At 39.6% G+C, this 21,162-nt stretch overlaps 1 protein-coding gene across 8 annotated transcripts in view; it reads right to left on the reverse strand.

The window, feature by feature from the left end:
* Positions 1 to 21,162, reverse strand: part of GK5 (glycerol kinase 5) — a 161,518-nt gene that overhangs the window by 120,553 nt on the left and 19,803 nt on the right. For 4 of the 8 annotated variants that reach the window (XM_080657385.1, XM_080657384.1, XM_080657386.1 and 1 more), the window contains exons 2-3: positions 15,643 to 15,736; positions 4,372 to 4,447 (exon numbers count right to left, since the gene is read on the reverse strand). The exons of 1 other annotated variant lie outside the window; for it this stretch is intronic. In XM_080657385.1, the coding sequence (XP_080513511.1) occupies positions 4,372 to 4,447; positions 15,643 to 15,736 (170 nt within the window). The remainder of the gene's footprint in view (positions 1 to 4,371; positions 4,448 to 15,642; positions 15,737 to 21,162) is intronic. 3 more of the 8 variants (XM_080657390.1, XM_080657391.1, XM_080657388.1) reach the window with 1 other exon arrangement.

Genomic DNA, 21,162 nt, shown 5'->3' on the forward strand with positions numbered 1-21,162 from the left:
AGCTCAGTAGTAGCATATATTCTGATATTCACTGAACAGTGATTTAAGTTTATTTTATCTCTGCCAACAGTAAATGGAGAAATTAAAGAGAAACATGAATGGCAATATTATAAATGAATTGCCTTAAACCTCTCTAACACTTTATAGCAATCTGTGGCTCTTAATGTATTTTGTGTCATAAATAATTAGTAAGAGCCATTAACATAAGTACTACAAAAAAAGATATTTTGGTACTGTGAGAACACAGTAATTTATGGACTTGTATTATGAAACTACTAGAGGCCCAGTGCACGAAATTCGTGCACATTAAAAGGGAATTAATTAGAGGAAATATTTTAATATTGCTATTTGCCCTTTCTCTATAATAGAAGTGTGAGAGATGAAAGGAAATTAGTAAAATGTATATGAAAATAATATATAAATTTATTAATAAATAAACAGTAACAAAAGGATATAACCACAAATAGGCATGATATAAAAACAACAAAAACATGATATGAAAACAACAAAAACATGATATAAAAACAAAAACATGATATAAAAACAACAGTGATGCAAACAATGACTGATAAAGTGATTCAACGTATTTTAATATCTTTCTGTACACCACATTAAGAGTGAAAACACTTTCAGAGTGCTTGACTAATTTCCTTTGTGAGGAAATATTTAGAACTTTAACGTCACACACTCTTCAAACTCAAGAGAAAGCAACATATAACTGACCATGTGTGAAAACGGGTTCAGGTAGGAATATTCCTACTCTGTCTAGAGTTTGTCCTAGTGATTTATTAATAGTCATCGCAAATGCAGGCATCACGGGAAACTGTCGTTGAATCAATTTACATGGGAGCCAGTGTCAGATGGGGACAAATCAATTCTTGGAATCAGAACAACCTCTCCCTCTACAGATCCTGTTAATACTTCAGCTTCAATAATGTTAGGTCGTAATCTTTTGATAATAAATCTAGTACCATTACAAAGACTCCATTTACTATTAAGATTTCTCAATAGTATGATGATTGCACCCACTTTCAATTTTAATTTATGACACAGCATTCCTGAAGAAGTAATACTATTAAGAAATTCGATGGTGCCGAAACCGGTTTGGCTCAGTGGATAGAGCGTCGGCCTGCGGACTGAAGGGTCCCGGGTTCGATTCCGGTCAAGGGCACGTACCTTGGTTGCGGGCACATCCCCAGTGGGAGGTGTGCAGGAGGCAGCTGATCGATGTTTCTCTCTCATCGATGTTTCTAACTCTCTATCCCTCTCCTTTCCTCTCTGTGAAATATCAATAAAATATATTTAAAAAAAAAAAAAGAAAACCTTAAAAAAAAAAGAAATTTGATGGCAAAATTTTCCTTTTCAGCATCATCTGTTGAGTCAATGGAATCATCACTCAAATATGTGTGAAAATCTCCATCGAGTATATCCAAAATTTCTTCATTTAATTTTTGAACATGCTCATTTTTTGGACAAAGAATTGCACATTTAGATATATTTTTAACATTATCTATAGATATACTTTTTCCAAAGGAAGCTTCAATAATAGATCCATTATAAATCATTTCACAGGGGATTTCAATAATATCCATTCCTAAATGAAAACTGCTATCAAGTTTGCCATCTCCAAGTTTTACTAACCATTCACTATAAGCAGAATCCTCTGATCTCATTTGTTGTAAGAGACAACTTTCTGAAACATCCCCAAACATTACAGTACTTTAAACTCGTTTGTACTATGGCCGATCGCATAGCATGCAGTACAATACTGAGACATTGTCAAAAAATCCCCTCCAAGAAGGAGAACTTTCCCACCAAATACAACAATCAAATTCATAATTTCTCTTAGTAATCTGTCTAGGGCGTTTATAGCATGACTGGATGCCATGGTGCATTCATCAATAATGAGAAGTTGGGCCTTTTTAATAGTTTTAGCAACTTCACTATTTATATCGCATCTAGAAATTGAAGTTTCATTTAATGGAATTGGTAATTTATATTGGGAATGAAAGGTTCTTCCACCGAGAAGTAAATTTGCAGCAATTCCTGTAGATGCTGTGGGTAAAACGTACCACCACAACCTCTAATACAATGTATTAAAACTTTATAAAGATATGCCTCCATGTTCCGAGGGCGGGTTCCTCCCTCAAACCTCGCCCTCACGGGAAACAGCTCGGGGAGGGCCCAGCCGTTGCCTCTGCGACCCAGGACTCAGTGCCTCCATGCTCCAAGGGCCGCTCCAAGGGCCGTTTCCTCCCTCAAACCTCTTCTGTCCTCGGCGGAAACAGCTTGGGGAGGGCACAGCCATTGCCAAGGTGACCCCTGCAGGACTGACTTCCTTCCAATTGGTCGAGCTTCTGTCATGACGGGTGTTACACCCAGGGTTTTTATATAAATAGATAACTGCCTTGAGGGCTCGCATTCTTATTCATCTTTACATTCAGTTCAGCAACCAGCACAGTGCCATCCTCCCTCTCAGTACCTGGTGCTGAGTGAACCCTGGCTCCTGGTACTCTCAGCTTATGTTACTAATTGGCACACACCCTGATCTGAGGTTAGTTGGCAGAAGCCTCCCTGAGAGGCAGAGGACTGAAGAAACAAAACAGCTTAAGAATTTTTTTTACAAAAGGAATTAAAAGCAACCAAAATGGAGGAGATATTATTTAGAGTAATTTTAGAATACAGGTAAGTGGGGGTAGTGGAAAGAGGACATGATTAAATGTATTGAAAATTTTTTAACCTAAAAAATTGAAAAAACAAAAAACTCAAAAACTGAAGAAAAGTGAATAACAAGTTTCCTGGCATCAGAAGGTGGTAGGATGAAAAGTGCACAGGGAGAAAACCAAAAAGAAAGTTCAAAGTTTAGACTTCTTGACAGCATCTATAAGGAAAATACTGTTGCTGTGGCCACAGAGACAGAACACACTGTGGACACAGGAAGACAGTGAGTTGGGAAGGGAAGTTGCTGGCTGGGACTGGGATGAACAATATATTAGATCCAGTCTGCCTCTCTTTTTCTCTCAAAATGAGCAGAACTGTCATGTCAGGGAGCCTGTAGAACCTGCCAGCATTACAGGCACAATGGCTCCCCAGGGCCCATGGAGAGAAAAGGTTCCATTATCTATAATAATAAAAGTGTAATATGCTAATTAGACCAGACAGCCGAACAATTTTCTGGACGTCCTTCCAGACGACCTTGCGGACGAAGCCACGGCTGCGAAGGCCGAAGCAAGCCACTGTGGCTGCGAGAGCTGAGCCCTTTGCACGAATTTCGTGCATCAGGCCTCTAGTCCTAATATATAAAGACCCTGAGTTCGTCACATCCACAACGATCAGGAGGTTTGACCAACCAGAAGTCAGTCCTGTGGTCAGCGATGGGTTGTCGTGGCGACCCAGCACTGACGGCTACAACTGCAGGCACGGTGACCCAGCACTGACTGCTGAGGGGGCTGCAAATCAGGCCCGGAGAGAGGCCTGAAGAGAGAAGCAGGGTCTGATCCATAGCCTCCGTGGCAGCTATTGATCAGGACTTGCCTCTCTCTTTCTTTCTGGGCCTGGTCAGCAGCCACGCCTCCATTTTTCTCCAGGCCTCCACTGGGGCTGCTGATCAGCCCCACCTTTCTGATCAGGCCCCGGTGATAGGCCCAGAGATGCTGACTGGAAAAGAAACCGACCAATCAGAACCAAATCTGGGTGAACTGTGAGGAGCCAATGGCTGCGTAGGAGGCGGAGCTTTTGCCACTGACTGGCATAGAAACCGACCAATCAGAGCCAAATTGGCCGGCAGAGGAGGGCAGTTGGGGGCGAGATCAGGCCAGCAGGGGAGGGCAGTTGGGGGAGATCGGACTGGCAGGGGAGGGCAGTTGGGGGCAACCAGGCTGGCAGGGGAGAGCAGTTGGGGGTGAGATCAGGCCAGCAGAGGAGGGCAGTTGGGGGCAAGATCAGACCAGTAGGGGAGGGCAGTTAGGGGTGATCAGGCAGGCAGGCAGGTAGAGGCAGTTGGGGGCGATCAGGCAGGCAGGCAGAGAGGATAGAGGTGATGAGGCAGGCAGGCAGAGGGGTTGGGGCAATCAGGCAGGCAGGCAGATGAGCAGTTAAGAGCCAGCAGTCCCAGATTGCGAGAGGGATGTCCGATTTAGGCCCGACCCCACAGGGTTCCTAATAGGAGAGGGTGCAGGCTGGGCTGAGGGAACCCCCCCTCCATGCATGAATTTTGTGCACCGGGCCACTAGTATTTTAATAAGGCAGAAAGTAGGCTTACTTTCATCCCTCTTAACAAAACAAAACTGTTCTTAATCCACAAACTTGAAACTCCCAAAACAGGTATTCACTGTGATATGAACCCTGCAACAGAAGGCTTATCACACTTACTTGTTCCACGTAATAAAAGTTGCTCTCTGTGTCGAAATGCCAAGGCCAACAATTTGATTCATCTCTATTCCTGCAGCTGAAAATAAAGATGGATAAATCACATGTTTAAAAGTCAATGAAATTTTTCTTTATAAATTGTAGTATGGAAAAATTATTGAGTATAATCTTTAGGAAAAACATCTAGGGTTAGCATTTTTTTTTCTTTTTATTGTTTCAATATTATTTTGTACTGATTACATGTGTACAGCATAGTAGTTAGGCAATCATATACTTTACAAAGTGTTCCCCTGATATTTCCAGTACCTAACTGGCATTTAAATTTAAAAAAAAAAATTTTTTAGAGAGGAAGGGAGAGAGAGAAACATCAATCTGTGAGAGAAACATTGATTGGCTGCCTCCCGTATGAACCCCAACTAAGGATTGAACCTGCAACCAAAGCATGTGCCCTAACCAGGAATTGAACACTGAACCTTTCAGTGTATGGGACAACACTCTAACCAACTGAGCCACCTGGCCAGGGCCCTACCAGGCATTCTAATAACACATTTGGCATTAATAAAGACAGCATTACTAAGATGATTCCTTTAAGGGAAAATGGCCATATTCCAATAATAACAAAATGACCTTCATCTTTAAATGTTTGAAAAAAAAACTATTAAAAGTCAGATTATATTTTCTTCTTGATAATACTAAAATATTGGATCTCAATTTAAGCAATGATCAATCATAATAGAAGTTGGTAAATGGCAATAAAGGAAAATCCCCAGTGAAACTCAGTTCTTATTTTCCACATGAACAGATGCTAGGATATAAACAAAAACATAGTGGGGGTTTAGGGTTCAAATTTCTTAAAATATAGCAAGTTTTTTGTGAAGTTCTTTTAAAAAAACATTTATCCCATTGAGCAAATTAGAGACAACTTCAATTTGAGCAGAGAAAGACAAACCATCCCCTAAACAGTACGCCTCCCAAAAATACTTAACCTGAACCATGAGGAAGTAATCAGACAACTCCAAAATGCAGGACAGTCTACTAAGCTGGTCTGTAATTTTGAACACTTGTCAATGCCACAAAGAACATGCTCTAGATTAAAGGAGACTAAATCGGCCCTAACCGGTTTGGCTCAGTGGATAGAGCATCGGCCTGCAGACTGAAGGGTCCCAGGTTCGATTCCGGTCAAGGGCATGTACCTTGGTTGCGGGCACATCCCCAGTAGGGGGTGTGCAGGAGGCAGCTGATCAATGTTTCTCTCTCATAGATGTTTCTAACTCTCTATCCCTCTTCCTTCCTCTCTGTAACAAATCAATAAAATATATTTTAAAAAAAAGAAAAATAAAATAAAAAATAAAGGAGACTAAATCGATTGACTGCTAAATGCAATGCCTCATCTTAGGTTAGATTCTGTATTGAAAACGAAAGTTATTAATGACTGAGGTAACAGGGGAATACTGAAGTCTAATAGGCATTAGAAAATAGTACTGTTGTGGACTCTGAGAAGGAAGATACCAAATAAGAAGGGCTCCTGATGGCTAACTGGACTCAAATTTAAAAAAACAGAACCTAGCAGCCATTTCTACACAGGGCCCTCTCATGCAAACTGTACTTTAGGGAGAATCCTGCACTAAGCTGCCTGCCTGCTCTGTGTTCCTGCCAGCCGACCAGGCTCCTTATCAAGGAGTTCCTGGAATCCTACTTCAACCAATGGAACTAAGACTTTCCCCCATTTAATTGAAGCTGCACAGCTATATCCCCATCAACATCTTCACTGACCAATTGACCAATCAGAGCAGTTCCATTCTGACCAATCAGGAAAGTGCCTTTTGGACCAATCAAACTGTGAGGATTTGGGGTCCTTATTTGCATGAAGACAGACCAATCAGGGATCAGGGGTCAGAGATATCTGTCTATATGTCAGCTCCCCGCTCTCTCTGGGAGCCCACTTTCTTCCCTTTCCACCAAGGACTAAGAGCTGTGTTTCCATTGCTGAGCTGACACACTGAAGATGTCTCACTAGAGCAGAGCAGAACAGTGCAGAAGAAAGCAGTCTAGCTCAGAGCAGAGCTGTCTAGCCAGAAAGGAGCCTGGTACCAGGGCCACCTGGCCCCGGGCTACCTCACTCCCGTGCTGTTTTCACCGCCCTGCTGTATCGCAATTGAGCTGTTTTGCACTAAATAAAGTTTCCTTCCTCAGAGTACCCCAAAATGGGGATTCCTGTTGGTGTTAAATTGGTGTGAATGTCCATCAGCTGACACCATATTAATGTTAAATTTCCTGGCTGTGTTGATACAGGAGAATACTACTTTTCTTTGGAAATAATGCTGAAGTATTTAGGGATAACGTTAAGTCACAACCAACCCTCAAATGAATCAGCCAAAAAGTTTGTAGAGGATAATACAGTAAACATTGCAAAAAATGTCTGAATCTCTACAGGTGTTCAGTGTACTATTTGTGCAAAATTTTATAAGTTTTGAAATATTTCAAACCAAAAAGGTGAAAAGTAATTCAGCCAGAAAAATAAAGTAAAAGACCTTTCTGGATTTACATTTACAAGTCATCTTTCATATGTTCTTTAAGAGTGGCACTGAAAACATTCTTAAAGAGCTAAGATTTTGGACCATGGCAGCAGCCAGGAAAGCACTTTGAATGGAGAGGCCACACAGAAAAATCAAAAACATATTTTATAATAAAGGTTACTCAGTGTAACTCCTGACAGCAGGAACTGTGTGTTATAATTTTGTTTATAACCCTTTGGCATTTTGTACATAACAGGAAATCAAATAGGCACCAGCTGCAACCTGGAATAAAGATGGAATGTGAGCCTTTCAACTATGGCTGAAAAAACTTAAACCAGAGGGCAGAGTTGCTGTTTCCATTCCTTGAGAAAGCAGTTTACTATAAACTGCAATGTCGCCGAAACCGGTTTGGCTCAGTGGATAGAGCGTCGGCCTGCGGACTGAAGGGTCCCAGGTTCGATTCCGGTCAAGGGCATGTACCTTGGTTGCGGGCACATCCCCAGTGGGAGGTGTGCAGGAGGCAGCTGATCGATGTTTCTCTCTCATCGATGTTTCTAGCTCTCTATCCCTCTCCCTTCCTCTCTGTAAAATATCAATAAAATATATTTAAAAAAAAATAAAAAAAATAAACTGCAATGTCTCCTAAAAAATACTGGAAAAGTGCTATGAAAGAAAAACAGGAAAATGGAGTTGGTATTGTCAAAAGAGCAATCTAAAATAGAGCCAGAAGGCTTCCAGGAAGCTAAGCTAGCTCACACTCACCAGGTGAAACTAAACTTTTGAACTGGAATAACCCAAAGGGCTACATCCTGGCTTTACATCACTGAACTCGCTGTTAAAAAATAAACTTTTCGGAGATCCAAGATGGCTGCCGATGGGACTGCAGGCTGCTAGATAGTTTGAGAGTGAGAGAATGAAAGGGGAGTGCGTGGACGTGCAGGGAGTGTCAGTATTTGTGTGTGAGGGACAGCTATACTCCAAGGGACTGTTGAGGACTGGTGGACCAGGCCACCTGTGACCGTGCAGCTTCTACTGCAGCTGAAATCTCTCCCAGAGCGGCCAGCTCTGCCACAGAGGCCACGCCATCTTGAAGGGGAGACGGCTGTGATCGGAGACTGACTGTGATCAGTACCCCAGCCTTACCTTCAAACAGGAGATCTCAGAGGCCACCTGGGACCTTAAAACCACAACGCCCAGGGACCAGTTACCTCAGCTGCGAATCCATGAATGCTGGAACTCCAACCTCCCTGACCATGGGCGCCTGGGAGGTCTGCTCAGGGGAAAACACTCACGCAAATTCACAGACGGGCCCTGCATCTTCTCACAGAGCAGAAGGAACAGCTGAATCAAAGAGCACCCACCTGGAACTGGCGAATTAAACACAGCGGGCACTGCCTAAAGAAAGGTAAGATTTGGGATCCAGGCTAGAGGGAGAAACACGCACAGTGGGAACAAGAGCCTCAAAGAAAGACTGACCCCCACAAAATTCTCGACTGTTGGGATCAATGTAGCCCTTGAATGTGGAAGGGGGTCCACAGGGCTGCTGGCAGAAGGGGATTCTAGATATTAACCCACAGCTGGACTGGACCCAGAAAGGCAACCTGAAGTACTGTTCCGGCTGCACAGAGTCGCGCACAGAGTCGTGCACAGAGTGGCGCAGAGAATTGTGTGCAGAGCCAGAGTAGAGAGGACTTTTAGCCCAGGATATTAAGACAGAAACACTGCCACCCAGGGGCTGTAGCACAAATTGACTCTTGTGTGTAAATACAACTAAAAACAGACTGAGAACCAAAGAGAGCAGAGAGAGATCCCGCCTGCTTGAAAATAAGGTTGTGGCTTACAACACCAGGAAATTTCAATACTGTGCTGACTACCTGCAAGAAAAAAGATGTGTCAAGCAGAACAGTGGAGGAAGTGAATGACCTTCACTACTTCACATTTTTATTTTTTATCTTTTACTTAAGAAACTAATTTTTTCTCTCACTCGATTTTACCTTATTTTTTATTATATTTTTATTTTTAACTATTAGTATTAATACTATTATTTTACCCTTTTTAAAAAAGTTTTATTTTATGTTATTTTTTCTTTATTTTATTTTGGGATTAGTGTTATACATTCTATTTTGATTTTCCCTTTAGCATTACTTTACTCTTATCTCAATTTTTCTTTTATACCAACACTCTCTTCATCACTTTTCCCCTTTTTGTCCTGTTTCTCTTACCCTGTTCCTGCTTTAGTTTTTCTCTACCCCTTTTTTTTACTCCGTTAAAAATTGATCTTACTCATACATCTAATTTCCTCTCCCCTGCTCCAAACCCATTCACACTTCTCTCTTCGCTTTCTTCACTACCCAAATTCTTTTTCTTTTTTTGCCTTTTTCTTTCTTTCTGTCTTGCTGTTTGTTTGATTATTGGTTACTTTTGTTTTTTGTGTTTTTTTTGGTTTTGTTTTTCCTCTCCTCGCTTGTTCTCTTCTTCTACTAATAGCTTAACTAATTCCAATGACCAACTCAGGCCTAGCTACTCTCTATCCTCCTTTTCCAATAGTAAACAAATACATAGATAGATAGATAGATAGATAGATAGATTAAAGGAGGAAAATTATATACACATATTTTTTCTTTTATATGTATATTTCAATATACGTATATATATGTAATTTGTTACTATTCTTCTTATACACCCATTCTCTTTCTACCTCCTCTATACTGAATTGTGGCTATTTCCCCATTCATTCAATTCCTTGACCTTACCTCCTGGAAATAAGCTCTGCCTCCTCAGATTCATCTGGGAGATTATTGTTTGTATTTTTTGGATTAGTTGTTCTTTGTAGTTTGCATTCACCTCTGGGTGTTTGTTGTTTGCATTTTTTTGGATTAGTTGTTTTATTGGAGTTTTCTCCCCATATATATATTTTCCCCTTCTTTTTCCTTCTCTCTCTTTTCTCTCTTACATTCTTTCCTTTTCTCAATAACATTTTTGCACTCTTCTCTATTCCCTAATTCTCTTTTCTCTGGTAGTCACCTTTATTTAGGAGTATTAGTATTGTGAATACATTTGAGTTTGGTGCCCTGTGCATTGTGTCTTGTTGTGCAGTATTTTGTGCCTTTAAGTCAATGCAGGAGAGAGAGAACTACATAACCAGAAACCCTGGAAGAAGCAATCATGGGGAGACAAAGAAACAGCCCACATATGAAAGAAAAGGCGGCATCACCAGAAAAGGAAGTAAATGGAATGGAGGCAAGTAATATGACAGAGAAAGAATTCAGAGCAATGGTTATAAGGTCGCTAAAAAGGATGGAAGACAAATTCAACAATATGTGTAAGAACCAAGAGGAAATGAAAAATGACATCGCTGCAATAGAAAGCATCAAAAGTAGAATAGAAGAAGCAGAGGACCACATCAGTGAGCTAGAAGACAAGGTAGGAAAAAATACCCAAGCAGAAGAGCATCTAGAAAAAAAAACTTAAAAAACAGGAGGAGAGCCTAAGGGAACTTTGGGACAACATGAAATAAAACAACATCCGCATAATAGGGGTCCCAGAAGGAGAGGAAACTGAGCAAGGAATAGAAACCCTGTTTGAAGAAATAATGGCAGAAAACTTCCCTGATATCAGGAAGAAAAACTCACACAAGTCCAAGAAGCTCACAGAGTCCCAAACAAGATGAACCCCAAAAAATCAATACCAAGACACATTATAATTAAATTGGCAAACACCAACAACAAAGTAAGAATCTTAAAGGCTGCCAGAGAAAGACAGAAAGTTACCTACAAAGGATCTCCCATCAAAATATTGACTGATTTCTAAACAGAAACACATCAGGCCAGAAGGGAATGGAATGAAATATACGAAGTCATGAAAGCAAGGGTCTGAATCCAAGAATACTGTACCCAACAAGGATATCAATAAAAATTGAGGGTGAAATCAGGAGCTTCACAGACAAAAAAGGGACTAAGGGAGTTTACTATCACCAAACTAGCAATGCAAGAAATGCTAAAGGGTCTGCTGTAAAAAGAATTAATAGGAAGGGAAGAAGGAACAAAGGCATAAAAAATAAAAAAGGCGACAAACAAGTACCTATCAATAATAACTTTAAATGTAAATGGATTAAATGCCCCAATCAAAAGACATAGGGTAACGGATTGGATAAGAAAACACGAGCCATATATCTGCTGTCTACAGGAAACCCACCTTAGAATAAGGGACTCACACAGACTGATGGTGAATGGATGGAAAAAGGTTTTTCAGGCGATGGAAATGAAAAAAAAAAAAAGCTGGGGTAGCAATACTTATACGTGACAAATTAGACCTCAAAGTGAAGGCCATAACAAGAGATAAGGAAGGCCACTTCATAATACTAAAGAAAACAATTCAACAAGAAGATATAACTCTGGTAAACAAATATGCACCCAATACAGGAGCACCCAAATACATAAAAAAAAACTTCTGGAGGATTTCAAGGGAGAGATTGACAGCAATACAGTCATAGTAGGGGACTTTAATACCCCATTAACACCATTGGACAAGTCCTCTAAACAAAAAATCAGAAAAGAAACAGCAACCCTAAATGACTCACTAGATCAGGTGGAATTAATTGACATCTTCAGAACATTCCACCCCAAAGCCACAGAATATACATTCTACTCAAGTGCACATGGGTCATTTTCAAAGATAGACCACATATTAGGGCACAGGCAAAGTCTCTTCAAATTCAAGAATATAGAAATCATATCAAGCATCTTCTCAGATCACAATGGCACAAAACTAGAAATCAACTACAATAAAAACAATTAAAAAAATCAAACACCTGGAGGCTAAATAGCATGCTTTTAAACAATGATTGGGTTACCAAAGAGGTCAAAGAAGAAATAAAAGCATGATGGCAACAAATGACAATGAAAACACAACAATCCAAAATCTATGGGACACAGCGAAAGCAGTCTTGACAGGGAAGTTCATAGCTCTGCAGGCCATTCTCAAAAAACAAGAAAAGATGGTAATAAATTATCTAACCCTCAAAGAGTTAGAGAGCAACAAGAAAAGCCCAGCATAACCAGGAGGAAGGAAATAATAAAGATCAGAGCGGAGATAAACGACATACAGACCAAAAACACAATACAAAAGATCAACAAAACCAAGAGCTGGTTCTTTGAAAGGATAAAAAAGACTGATGAACCTCTAGCCAGGCTCACCAAGAAGCAAAGAGAGAGGACCCAAATAAACAAAATCAGAAATGAAAGAGGAGAAGTAACAACAGACCCCACAGAAATACAAATGATTATGAAAAAATACTATGAACAACTCTATTCCAACAAAATGGACAACCTAGATGAAATGAACATATTCTCAGAAAAATACAAGCTCCCAAAACTCAATCAAGAAGAATCAAAAAACCTGAATAGGCCGATAACTACCGAAGAAATTGAAGCAGCGATCAAAAATTTTCCAGCAAACAAAAGCCCTGGTCTGGACGGCTTTATAGGGGAGTTCTACCAAGCATTCAAAGAAGAACTAAAACCTATCCTCCTCAGACTATTTCAAAAAATTCAAGAGGAAGGCACACTTCCAAGCTCTTTCTATGAAGCCATAATTACCCTAATCCCAAAACCAGATAAAGACACCACAAAAAAAGAGAACTACAGGCCATTATCCTTGATGAACATAGATGCTAAAATCCTCAACAAAATTCTAGCAAATTGAATTCAGCAATACCTTAGAAATATCATACACCATGTCCAAGTGGGATTTATTCCGGGGATGCAAGGATGGTACAATATCCACAAATCAATAAATGTGATACATCACATAAACAAACTGACAGACAAAAATCACATAATCATATCAATCGATGCAGAAAAGGCATTTGACAAAATCCAACACCCTTTTTGATAAAAACTCTCAGCAAAGTGGGAATAGAGGGATCATACCTCAACATAATAAAAGCCTTATATGACAAACATACAGCCAACATCATACTCAATGGGCAAAAACTAAACTCATTTCCCCTAAGAACAGAAACAAGACAGGGATGCCCACTTTCACCACTCCTGTTCGATATAGTACTGGAAGTGCTAGCTATAGCGATTAGACAAGAAGAAGAAATAAAAAGGCATCCAAATTGGAAAAGAAGAAGTAAAACTGTCCTTATTTGCAGATGACATGATACTATACATAGAAAACCCCAAAGACTCCATCAAAAAAAACTACTGGACTTGCCGGAATCGGTTTGGCTCAGTGGATAGAGCGTCGGCCTGCGAACTGAAGGGTCCCAGGTTCGATTCTGGTCAAGGGCATGTACCTTGATTGCGGGCACATCCCCAGTGGGAGGTGTGCAGGAGGCAGCTGATCGATGTTTCTCTCTCATCGATGTTTCTAGCTCTCTATCCCTCTTCCTTCCTCTCTGTAAAATATCAATAAAATATATTTAAAAAAAAAAAAAAAAAAAAACTACTGGACCTAATAAGTGAATTTGGCAAAGTAGCAGGATACAAAATTAACACCCAGAAATCTATGGCCTTTTTATACACTAATAATGAACTCACAGAAAGAGAAACGAAAAAAAAATCCCATTTACCATTGCGCCAAAAAAATTAAGATACCTAAGAATAAACTTAACTAAGGACATAGAAGACCTGTACTCAGAAAACTACAGGACATTGAAAAAAGAGATAGAGGAAGACATGAACAAATGAAAGAATATACCATGTTCATAGATTGGTAGAATCAACATCATTAAAATGTCCATACTACCCAAAGCAATCCATAAATTCAATGCAATCCCCATTAAAATACCAACTGCATACTTCGAAGACCTAGAACAAACTCTCCAAAAATTCATCTGGAATAAAAAAAGACCCTGAATAGGTGCAGCAATCTTGAGAAAGAAGAACAATGTAGGCGGGATCACAATACTAGGTATCAAGCTATACTACAAAGCCACTGTTCTCAAAACTGCCTGGTACTGGCACCAGAACAGACATATAGACCAGTGGAACAGAATAGAGAACCCAGAAATCGACACAAGCCAGTATGCTCAATTAATATTTGACAAAGGAGGCGAGAGCATACAATGGAGGCAAGACAGTCTCTTCAATAAATGGTGTTGGGAAAACTGAACAGATACTTGCATAAAAATGAAACTAGATCACCAACTCACACCATACACAAAAATAAACTCAAAATGGATAAAGGGCTTAAATGTAAGATGGGAAACCATAAAAATCTTAGAATAAGCCACAGGCAGCAAAATAGCAGACATTTGTCATAGCAATACAGCTCCTAGGGCAGTGAAAACTAAGAAGAAAATAAACAAATGGGACTACATCAAGTAAAAAGCTTCTGCACAGCAAAAGAAACCATCAACAAAACAACAAGAAAGCCCACTGCATGGAAGAACATATTTGCCAATGTTATTTCTGATAAGAGTTTAATCTCCAAAATTTACAGGGAACTCATACAACTTAACAAGAGGAAGATAAACAATCCAATCAAAAATGGGCAACGCGCCTAAAAAGACACTTTTCGAAAGAGGACATTCAGAAAGCCAAGAGACATATGAAAACATGCTCAAAGTCACTAATCATCGGAGAGATGCAAATCAAAACAACAATGTGGTACCACCTCACACCTGTCAGAATGGCTATCATCAACAAATCAACAGACGACAAGTGCTGGCAAGGATGTGGAGAAAAAGGAACCCTCGTGCACTGCTGGTGGGAATGCAGACTGGTGAAGCCACTGTGGAAGACAGTATGGAGTTTCCTCAAAAAGTTAAAAATGGAACTCCCATTTGACCCAGTGATCCCACTTCTAGGACTATATCCCAAGAAACCAGAAACACCAATCAGAAATTATATATGCACCCCTATGTTCATAGCAGCACAATTTACAATAGCTAAGATTTGGAAACAACCTAAATGTCCTTCAGCAGATGAATGGATTAGAAAACTGTGGTACATCTACACAATGGAATACTACACTGGTATAAAAAAGGAGGAATTCTTACCATTTGCAACAGCATGGATGGAACTGGAAAGCATTATGCTAAGTGAAATAAACCAGTCAATGAAAGAAAAATACCACATGATCTCGCTCATTTATGGATAATAAAGAACATTATAAACTGATGGACAAAAATAGATACAGAGGCAGAGCAGCATCGAACAGACTGTCAAACGACAGCGGGAAGGCTGGGGAGGGTTGGGCGGGCAGGTAAGAGATCAACCAAAGGACTTGTATGCATGCATATAAGCATAACCAATGGATACAAGATACTGGGGGTAGGGGATACCGGGAGAAGGTCAATGGGGGAAAAAAGGAGACGTGTACTACTCTTTGTAATACTTTAAGTAATAAAATAAAATTAAAAAAATAAACTTTTCACCTAGCAATAGACATACGCAATTAGTCATGTACAGCATAGTGTAAGTCTGCTTGCCAGCACCAATCACAGCTCTTTCAAAGCAGCTCATGTAACTCTTTGAAAGCCACCTTGTTCTGTCTTCACAAACTCCCTTTCTTTCATGTTCGGAACACAGTTGGGGTTTCTAACCAAATGTATGCTTCCAACCCCAGAAGTAACACTTTTGTTTGCCTTGACATTCTTGGTCAAAACGGATTGACATTGTGACACCAATAAAATGCTATATATGTAATTATAACCTATGAAACCCACAAAATTTTACAGACTCCTCAGGAAAATTCTTATTACAAACAAAATATACTTTATCATTTTTATTTTCATAAATCCAATTACCTTTGACAGATTCTTTTATTACAGCAACAAATTGAAGCCAGAGAACATCAGGATCAATTTCAACCCAGCCAATTTGAGGACAAAGACTTACTACCTATGGAAAAGACAAGATTTAGTATAAACAACCTAAGATCAAGTCAGTAGTATGTGGGTCTTAAGATTACTTGTTAAAATCATTAACATGATTTTATTGATTATCTAATTTATTTTTAAGTGGAAAAAATATTTATACGAAATAATAAAAGATGATACACCAAAATAACAGTTTTCTTCAGTTTGAGTTTACAGAAGATTTTAGCTTTATTTTATCTTTATTTTCCAAGTTTATCTTTATTTTCGAAGATTTCTACAATAAATACGTGTTATTTCTGCAATAAGAAAAAAGTCAGACACTTAGAAAACAAAAATTAACAAACAACATACCAAGTTCTGGTTCAGACTATGTTGGAGCAAACATACTACACTCTGTCCCTCTCACTGAATGCAGATATAAAAGCTGGGCAGAATGCATGGAGCAGCTATTTGGAGACTCAAGGAAGTATATTGGGGCAGGTGGAGTGGGTTAAAAGATAGGAATTCAAGTACCACTGGACTGGTGGTAAGTCTCCTATTTTTCTTCTGGTATTCCCTGGCCTGGACTCAAGGCAGCCTGAAAACCAAAAGTGGGAACCAGGATGCAGTAAATACCAAAGAGAAGCACTTTTCTTTTGGCTAACACTCAGAGGGAATGGGAGAAAGCCCTCATATTTCTTTTCTTTCCCCAACCCCTTGCCTCCACACTTTTGTACCAAGGTTAACCCGTAGTGGTGGCTGCCTTAGTAACCACAAGCACCTAAAGTACTGAGGGGGTAAAGCTTTCTCTCCAAACAAAGGAGCTGTGGGTCCAAAAGGGTAACATGACCCCGCAGGCTTTTTTCTCTCTGTGTGCTCCTGATGCCTGCCCCCAGATATGGGAAATGCCTGGCAGAATAATGTAACGAAAGCTCCAGCTTTCTAGGAAGATCTCAGAGAGGAAGGAGCTTGAGAAAGCTATTCCAGAAAGCTGTGTACAAATTCTTAGGCTCACCTCAAAGCTGCACATCTGTAAATATAATCCTAAACAGCATAGCAAAGATGTTAAGATCAGAACTAGGGGGCACACCAGTTGACCACTGGGTGGCACATACACAGGGCATATCCAAACAGTACTTCCAAGTGTGAGAACAGAACACTGAAACCAAAGCCCACAGAAGGCTGGTCAGAATTTTTAGTCTGAGCCCAACTGCATTAATTGCCTGCTAAAAGAAAAATACATTCATCACAGGATTTACACAAGATCAGAGTATTAAACCATGATGTTCAAAGGGTCCAGGATACAATCCAAAATTATAAAAGAAGAGAAAAATCTCAACTCAGACGGGGAAAGATAATCAATAGCTACCAATGCCAAGATGACACAGAAGATACCTGAAAAGGGTTTTAAAGCAGCTCCAAGAAGAACAAATTCTTTTGAAACAAATGGAAAGACAGAAAGTCTCAGCAAAAAAAAATAGAAGACATAAAAAGAAAATTTTTAGAATTGAAAAATACAATATTTAGGGGAGTGGAAGAAATTGAGTGATGATGGTCAAAGGGTGCAAATTTTCAGTTATAAGTTTTGAAGACCTAATGTACAGACAGCATGGTGACTATAGTTGTTAATAATGTGTTGTATACTTGAAATTTGCTAAGAAAGTAGTTCTTCACATAAACACATACAAATGGTAATCTTCTGAGGTTATAGATATGTTAATTAATTTGATTGTGATAATCATTGCACAATGTGTAGGTATACCAAATATAATGTTCACCTTAAATATTTACAGATTTTATTGGTCAATCATACCTCAATAGAGCTGGAAAAAATCAATTTAAAAAAGAAATAATTAAAATTAAAAAACATACTGGATGGGCTCAATAGTAGAATGCAGATAGAAGAAAGTCAATAAACTTGAAGACAGATCAATACAAATTACATATTCTGAAAAACAGAAAGAAAAATATTGGAAAAAATGAATAAGGTCTCAGGGATCTGTGGGAAAGAGCTAAAGATCTACTAGTTATGCCATCACTAGAGGCCCAGTGCACAAATTCGTGCACGGGTGGGGTCCATCGGCCTGGCCGGCGATCAGGGCCAATTGGGGCCATCCTGATCGGGGCCAGTGGCCAGGGGGAGGGACTGTGGGAGGTTGGCCGGACTGCCGGAGGTTGGCTGGCGGCAGGGGGTTGGCTGTGGGAGCACACTAACCAGCAGGGGGCAACTCCTACGTTGAGCGTCTGCCCCCCTGGTGGTCAGTGCACATCATAGCTATCGTCCAGCTCTCAGGCTGTAACGGTCACTTAGGCCTTTATGTATATAGATAACTATTAGTAAAGAAATGAGAGTTCCATGCAGAAAAATATGACGTCAGGGAAGTAATAGTGCTTAAAACTCTTCAAGTTCAGTGAGATTTCAAATCTGTATATTCTAGAAGCTGAAAAAACGCCTAACAGGATAAGTCCAAATTCATACACATCCAGATTCAGCATAATTAAAATGATGAAAACCAAAAACAAAAATCTTGAAAGCAGCCAGACACATTAAATATATAAAACAATAATCTGAATGAGTGTAATTTTTTCCTCAGAACAATGAACACCAGGAGGAAGTAGCTCAACATTCTTAAAGTGCTAAAATAAACAGTCATCCACAATTCTATATCAAAATTCCAGTAGAATTTTTGTAGATATAGACATGATGATTCTAAAATTTATATAGAACTAAAATAGCCAAAAATGTTGAAAAGAATAAAACTGGAAGAATCACACTACCCAATTTCAAGACTTACTAATTATAAAGCTACAGTAATCAAGTAGGTGTAGACAAATAGATCAATGGTATAGAATAAAGTGCAGAAATAGACCTATACAAAGATAGCTCATTAATTTCTAACAAATGTATAAGGCAATTTAATGGAGAAAAGATAGCTTTTTCAACAGAGTTTGGACAATTACACATCCATGTGCAAAAAAATTAACTTCAACCTAAACCTCACATCTTATACAAAAATTAACTCAAAAGGTATCATAGCTCTAAATGTAAAACTGTACAATGTTTAGAAGAAAACACAGGAGAAAATCTTTGTTACTTGGGGTTAGGTGAAGAGTTAGAGATGACACCAAAAGTACGATTCATAAAACAAAATAAATTGTATTTCATCAAAATTAAAAACATTTGCTCTGCAAAAGATACTGTTAAGAGAACGAAAAGATTACATAGACTGATTGAAAATATATGCAAATCATATAACCAATATAGGAATCATATTAAGAATATATAAAGAATTCTCAAAACTCAACAGTAAGGAAACAACCCAATTAAAAATGGGCAAAAGACTTGAACAGGCACTTTACCAAAGAAGATATATGGATAGCAAATAAGCACATAAAAATATTCAACATCATTAGCAATTAGGGAAATGCAAGTCAAAACCACAATGAAACACCACTACATCTATTAGGATGCATAAAATAAAAAACACTAATAATATCAAGTGTCATGAAGAACAAATGGAACTCTTATACATTGCTGGTGGGAATGCAAAATGGGACAGCCAATCTGGAAAAGTTTGGCATTTCTTGTTAAACTAAACATTCACTTATCCTAAGACTCAACAATCCCACTCCTAGATATTTATCCTAAAGAAATGAAAACTTATGTTCACATTAAAATCTGTACAAAATGTTCATATTTTATTCAGTTCTATTCAAAATTACCAGAAAATGGAAACAACCCAAAATGTACTTCAACAGGTAAATGAATGTGATATATCATAATGGGTTATTACTCAGAAATAAAAATGAACAAGATTGATACACACAACAACATAGGCATATCTAAAAGGAATTATGCTGAAAAAAGCCAGTTTCCAAAGAATATTTACTATATTGTTCTACTTAGATGACGTTCTCAAAAAGAAAAAACTGTGTGATGGAAAATAGATCAATGGCTATCAGAAGTTACGTACAGGAGGAGGGTATGACTACAAAGACTAATACAAGGGAGTTTCCTGGGATACTTCTATACATGTACTAAAACTCACAGAACTTATTCACTACAAAAGTCAATTTTAGTGTATATTAATTTTTAAAATAAAAGGAACTTATAGCTTTAGGTTAAAACAACTTAAATATAGTGTTTTATCTCCAATTCCTCTCAAGACTCAATTAAGATAAAAACATTAAAATGGTCTATGTAGGACAAGAGAGCAAACAAGTTCAGACCAGGTTTTAACAAATGTTTTGTTTGTTTGTTTGTTTGTTTGTTTAATTATATCTGTACTAGAGGCCCGGTGCATGAGTGGGGGGAGTCCCTCAGCCCAGCCTGCACCCTCTCGCAGTCCAGGGCCCCTCAGGGAATATCAAACTGCCAGCTTAGGCAGGCAGATATCCCCCGAGGGGTCCTTAGCGCTGCCACGGAGGCAGGAGAGGCTTCCACTCTGGGGGCACACTGACCACCAGGGGGCAGCTCCTGCATTGAGTGTCTGCCCCCTGGTGGTCAGTGTGTGTCATAGCAACCAGTCGTTCTGCCATTCGGTTGATTAGTATATTAGCCTTTTATTATATAGAACTAGAGGCCCGGTGCACAAAATTCGTGCACGGGGGGGTGTGTCCCTCAGCCCAGCCTGCACCCTCTCCAATCAGGGACCCTTTGAGGGATGTCTGACTGCCCGCTTAGGCCTCCCAACTGCTCACCTGCCTGCCTTCCTGATTGCCCCTAACCACTTCTGCCTGCCAGCCTGATCACCCCCTAACCACTCCCCTGCCAGCCTGATTGATGCCTAACTGCTCCCCTGCCAGCCTGATTGGCCCTAAATGCCCTCCCCTGCAGGCCTGTTACCCCCAACTGCCTTTCACTGCAGGCCCAGTCGCCCTCAACTTCACCCTAACTGCCTGCCCCTACTGGCCTGATTGCCCACAATTGCCCTCCCTTGCAGGCCTGGTCCCTCCCAACTGCCCTCCCCTGCTGGCCATCTTGTGGCAGCCATCTTGTGTCCACATGGGGGCAGCCATCTTTGACCACATGGGAGCAGCCATCTTGTGTGTTGGAGTGATGGTCAATTTGCATTATTATTCTTTTATTAGATAGGATTGTTGAGAGTATTACAGCTGTAATTGACTTCCTCCACCCAATCCCACCTTGCCCCAGGCCTGCACCACCCTATTTTCTGTGTCCATGGGTAATGTATTTATGCATATAAGTTCTTTGGTTAATCTCTTCCTGACCCATCCCCGCTTCCACCTGAGATTCATCAGTCTGCTCCATGTTTCCAAGCCTGTGGTTCTATTTTATTCATTGGTTTATTTTGTTCATTAGATTCCTTGTTTATTTATTTTCAGATTCAATTGTTGATAGATATGTATTTATTGCCATTTTACTATTCATATTTTTAGTATTTTTTTCTTCCTTCTTCTTAAAAGAAACCCTTAAAGAAGCTCAGGTGACTGGGGAGGCTAAACTAC

The sequence above is a fragment of the Plecotus auritus genome, assembly GCF_963455305.1.
Source record: "Plecotus auritus genome assembly, chromosome: 2".
NCBI classification, from domain to species: domain Eukaryota; kingdom Metazoa; phylum Chordata; class Mammalia; order Chiroptera; family Vespertilionidae; genus Plecotus; species Plecotus auritus.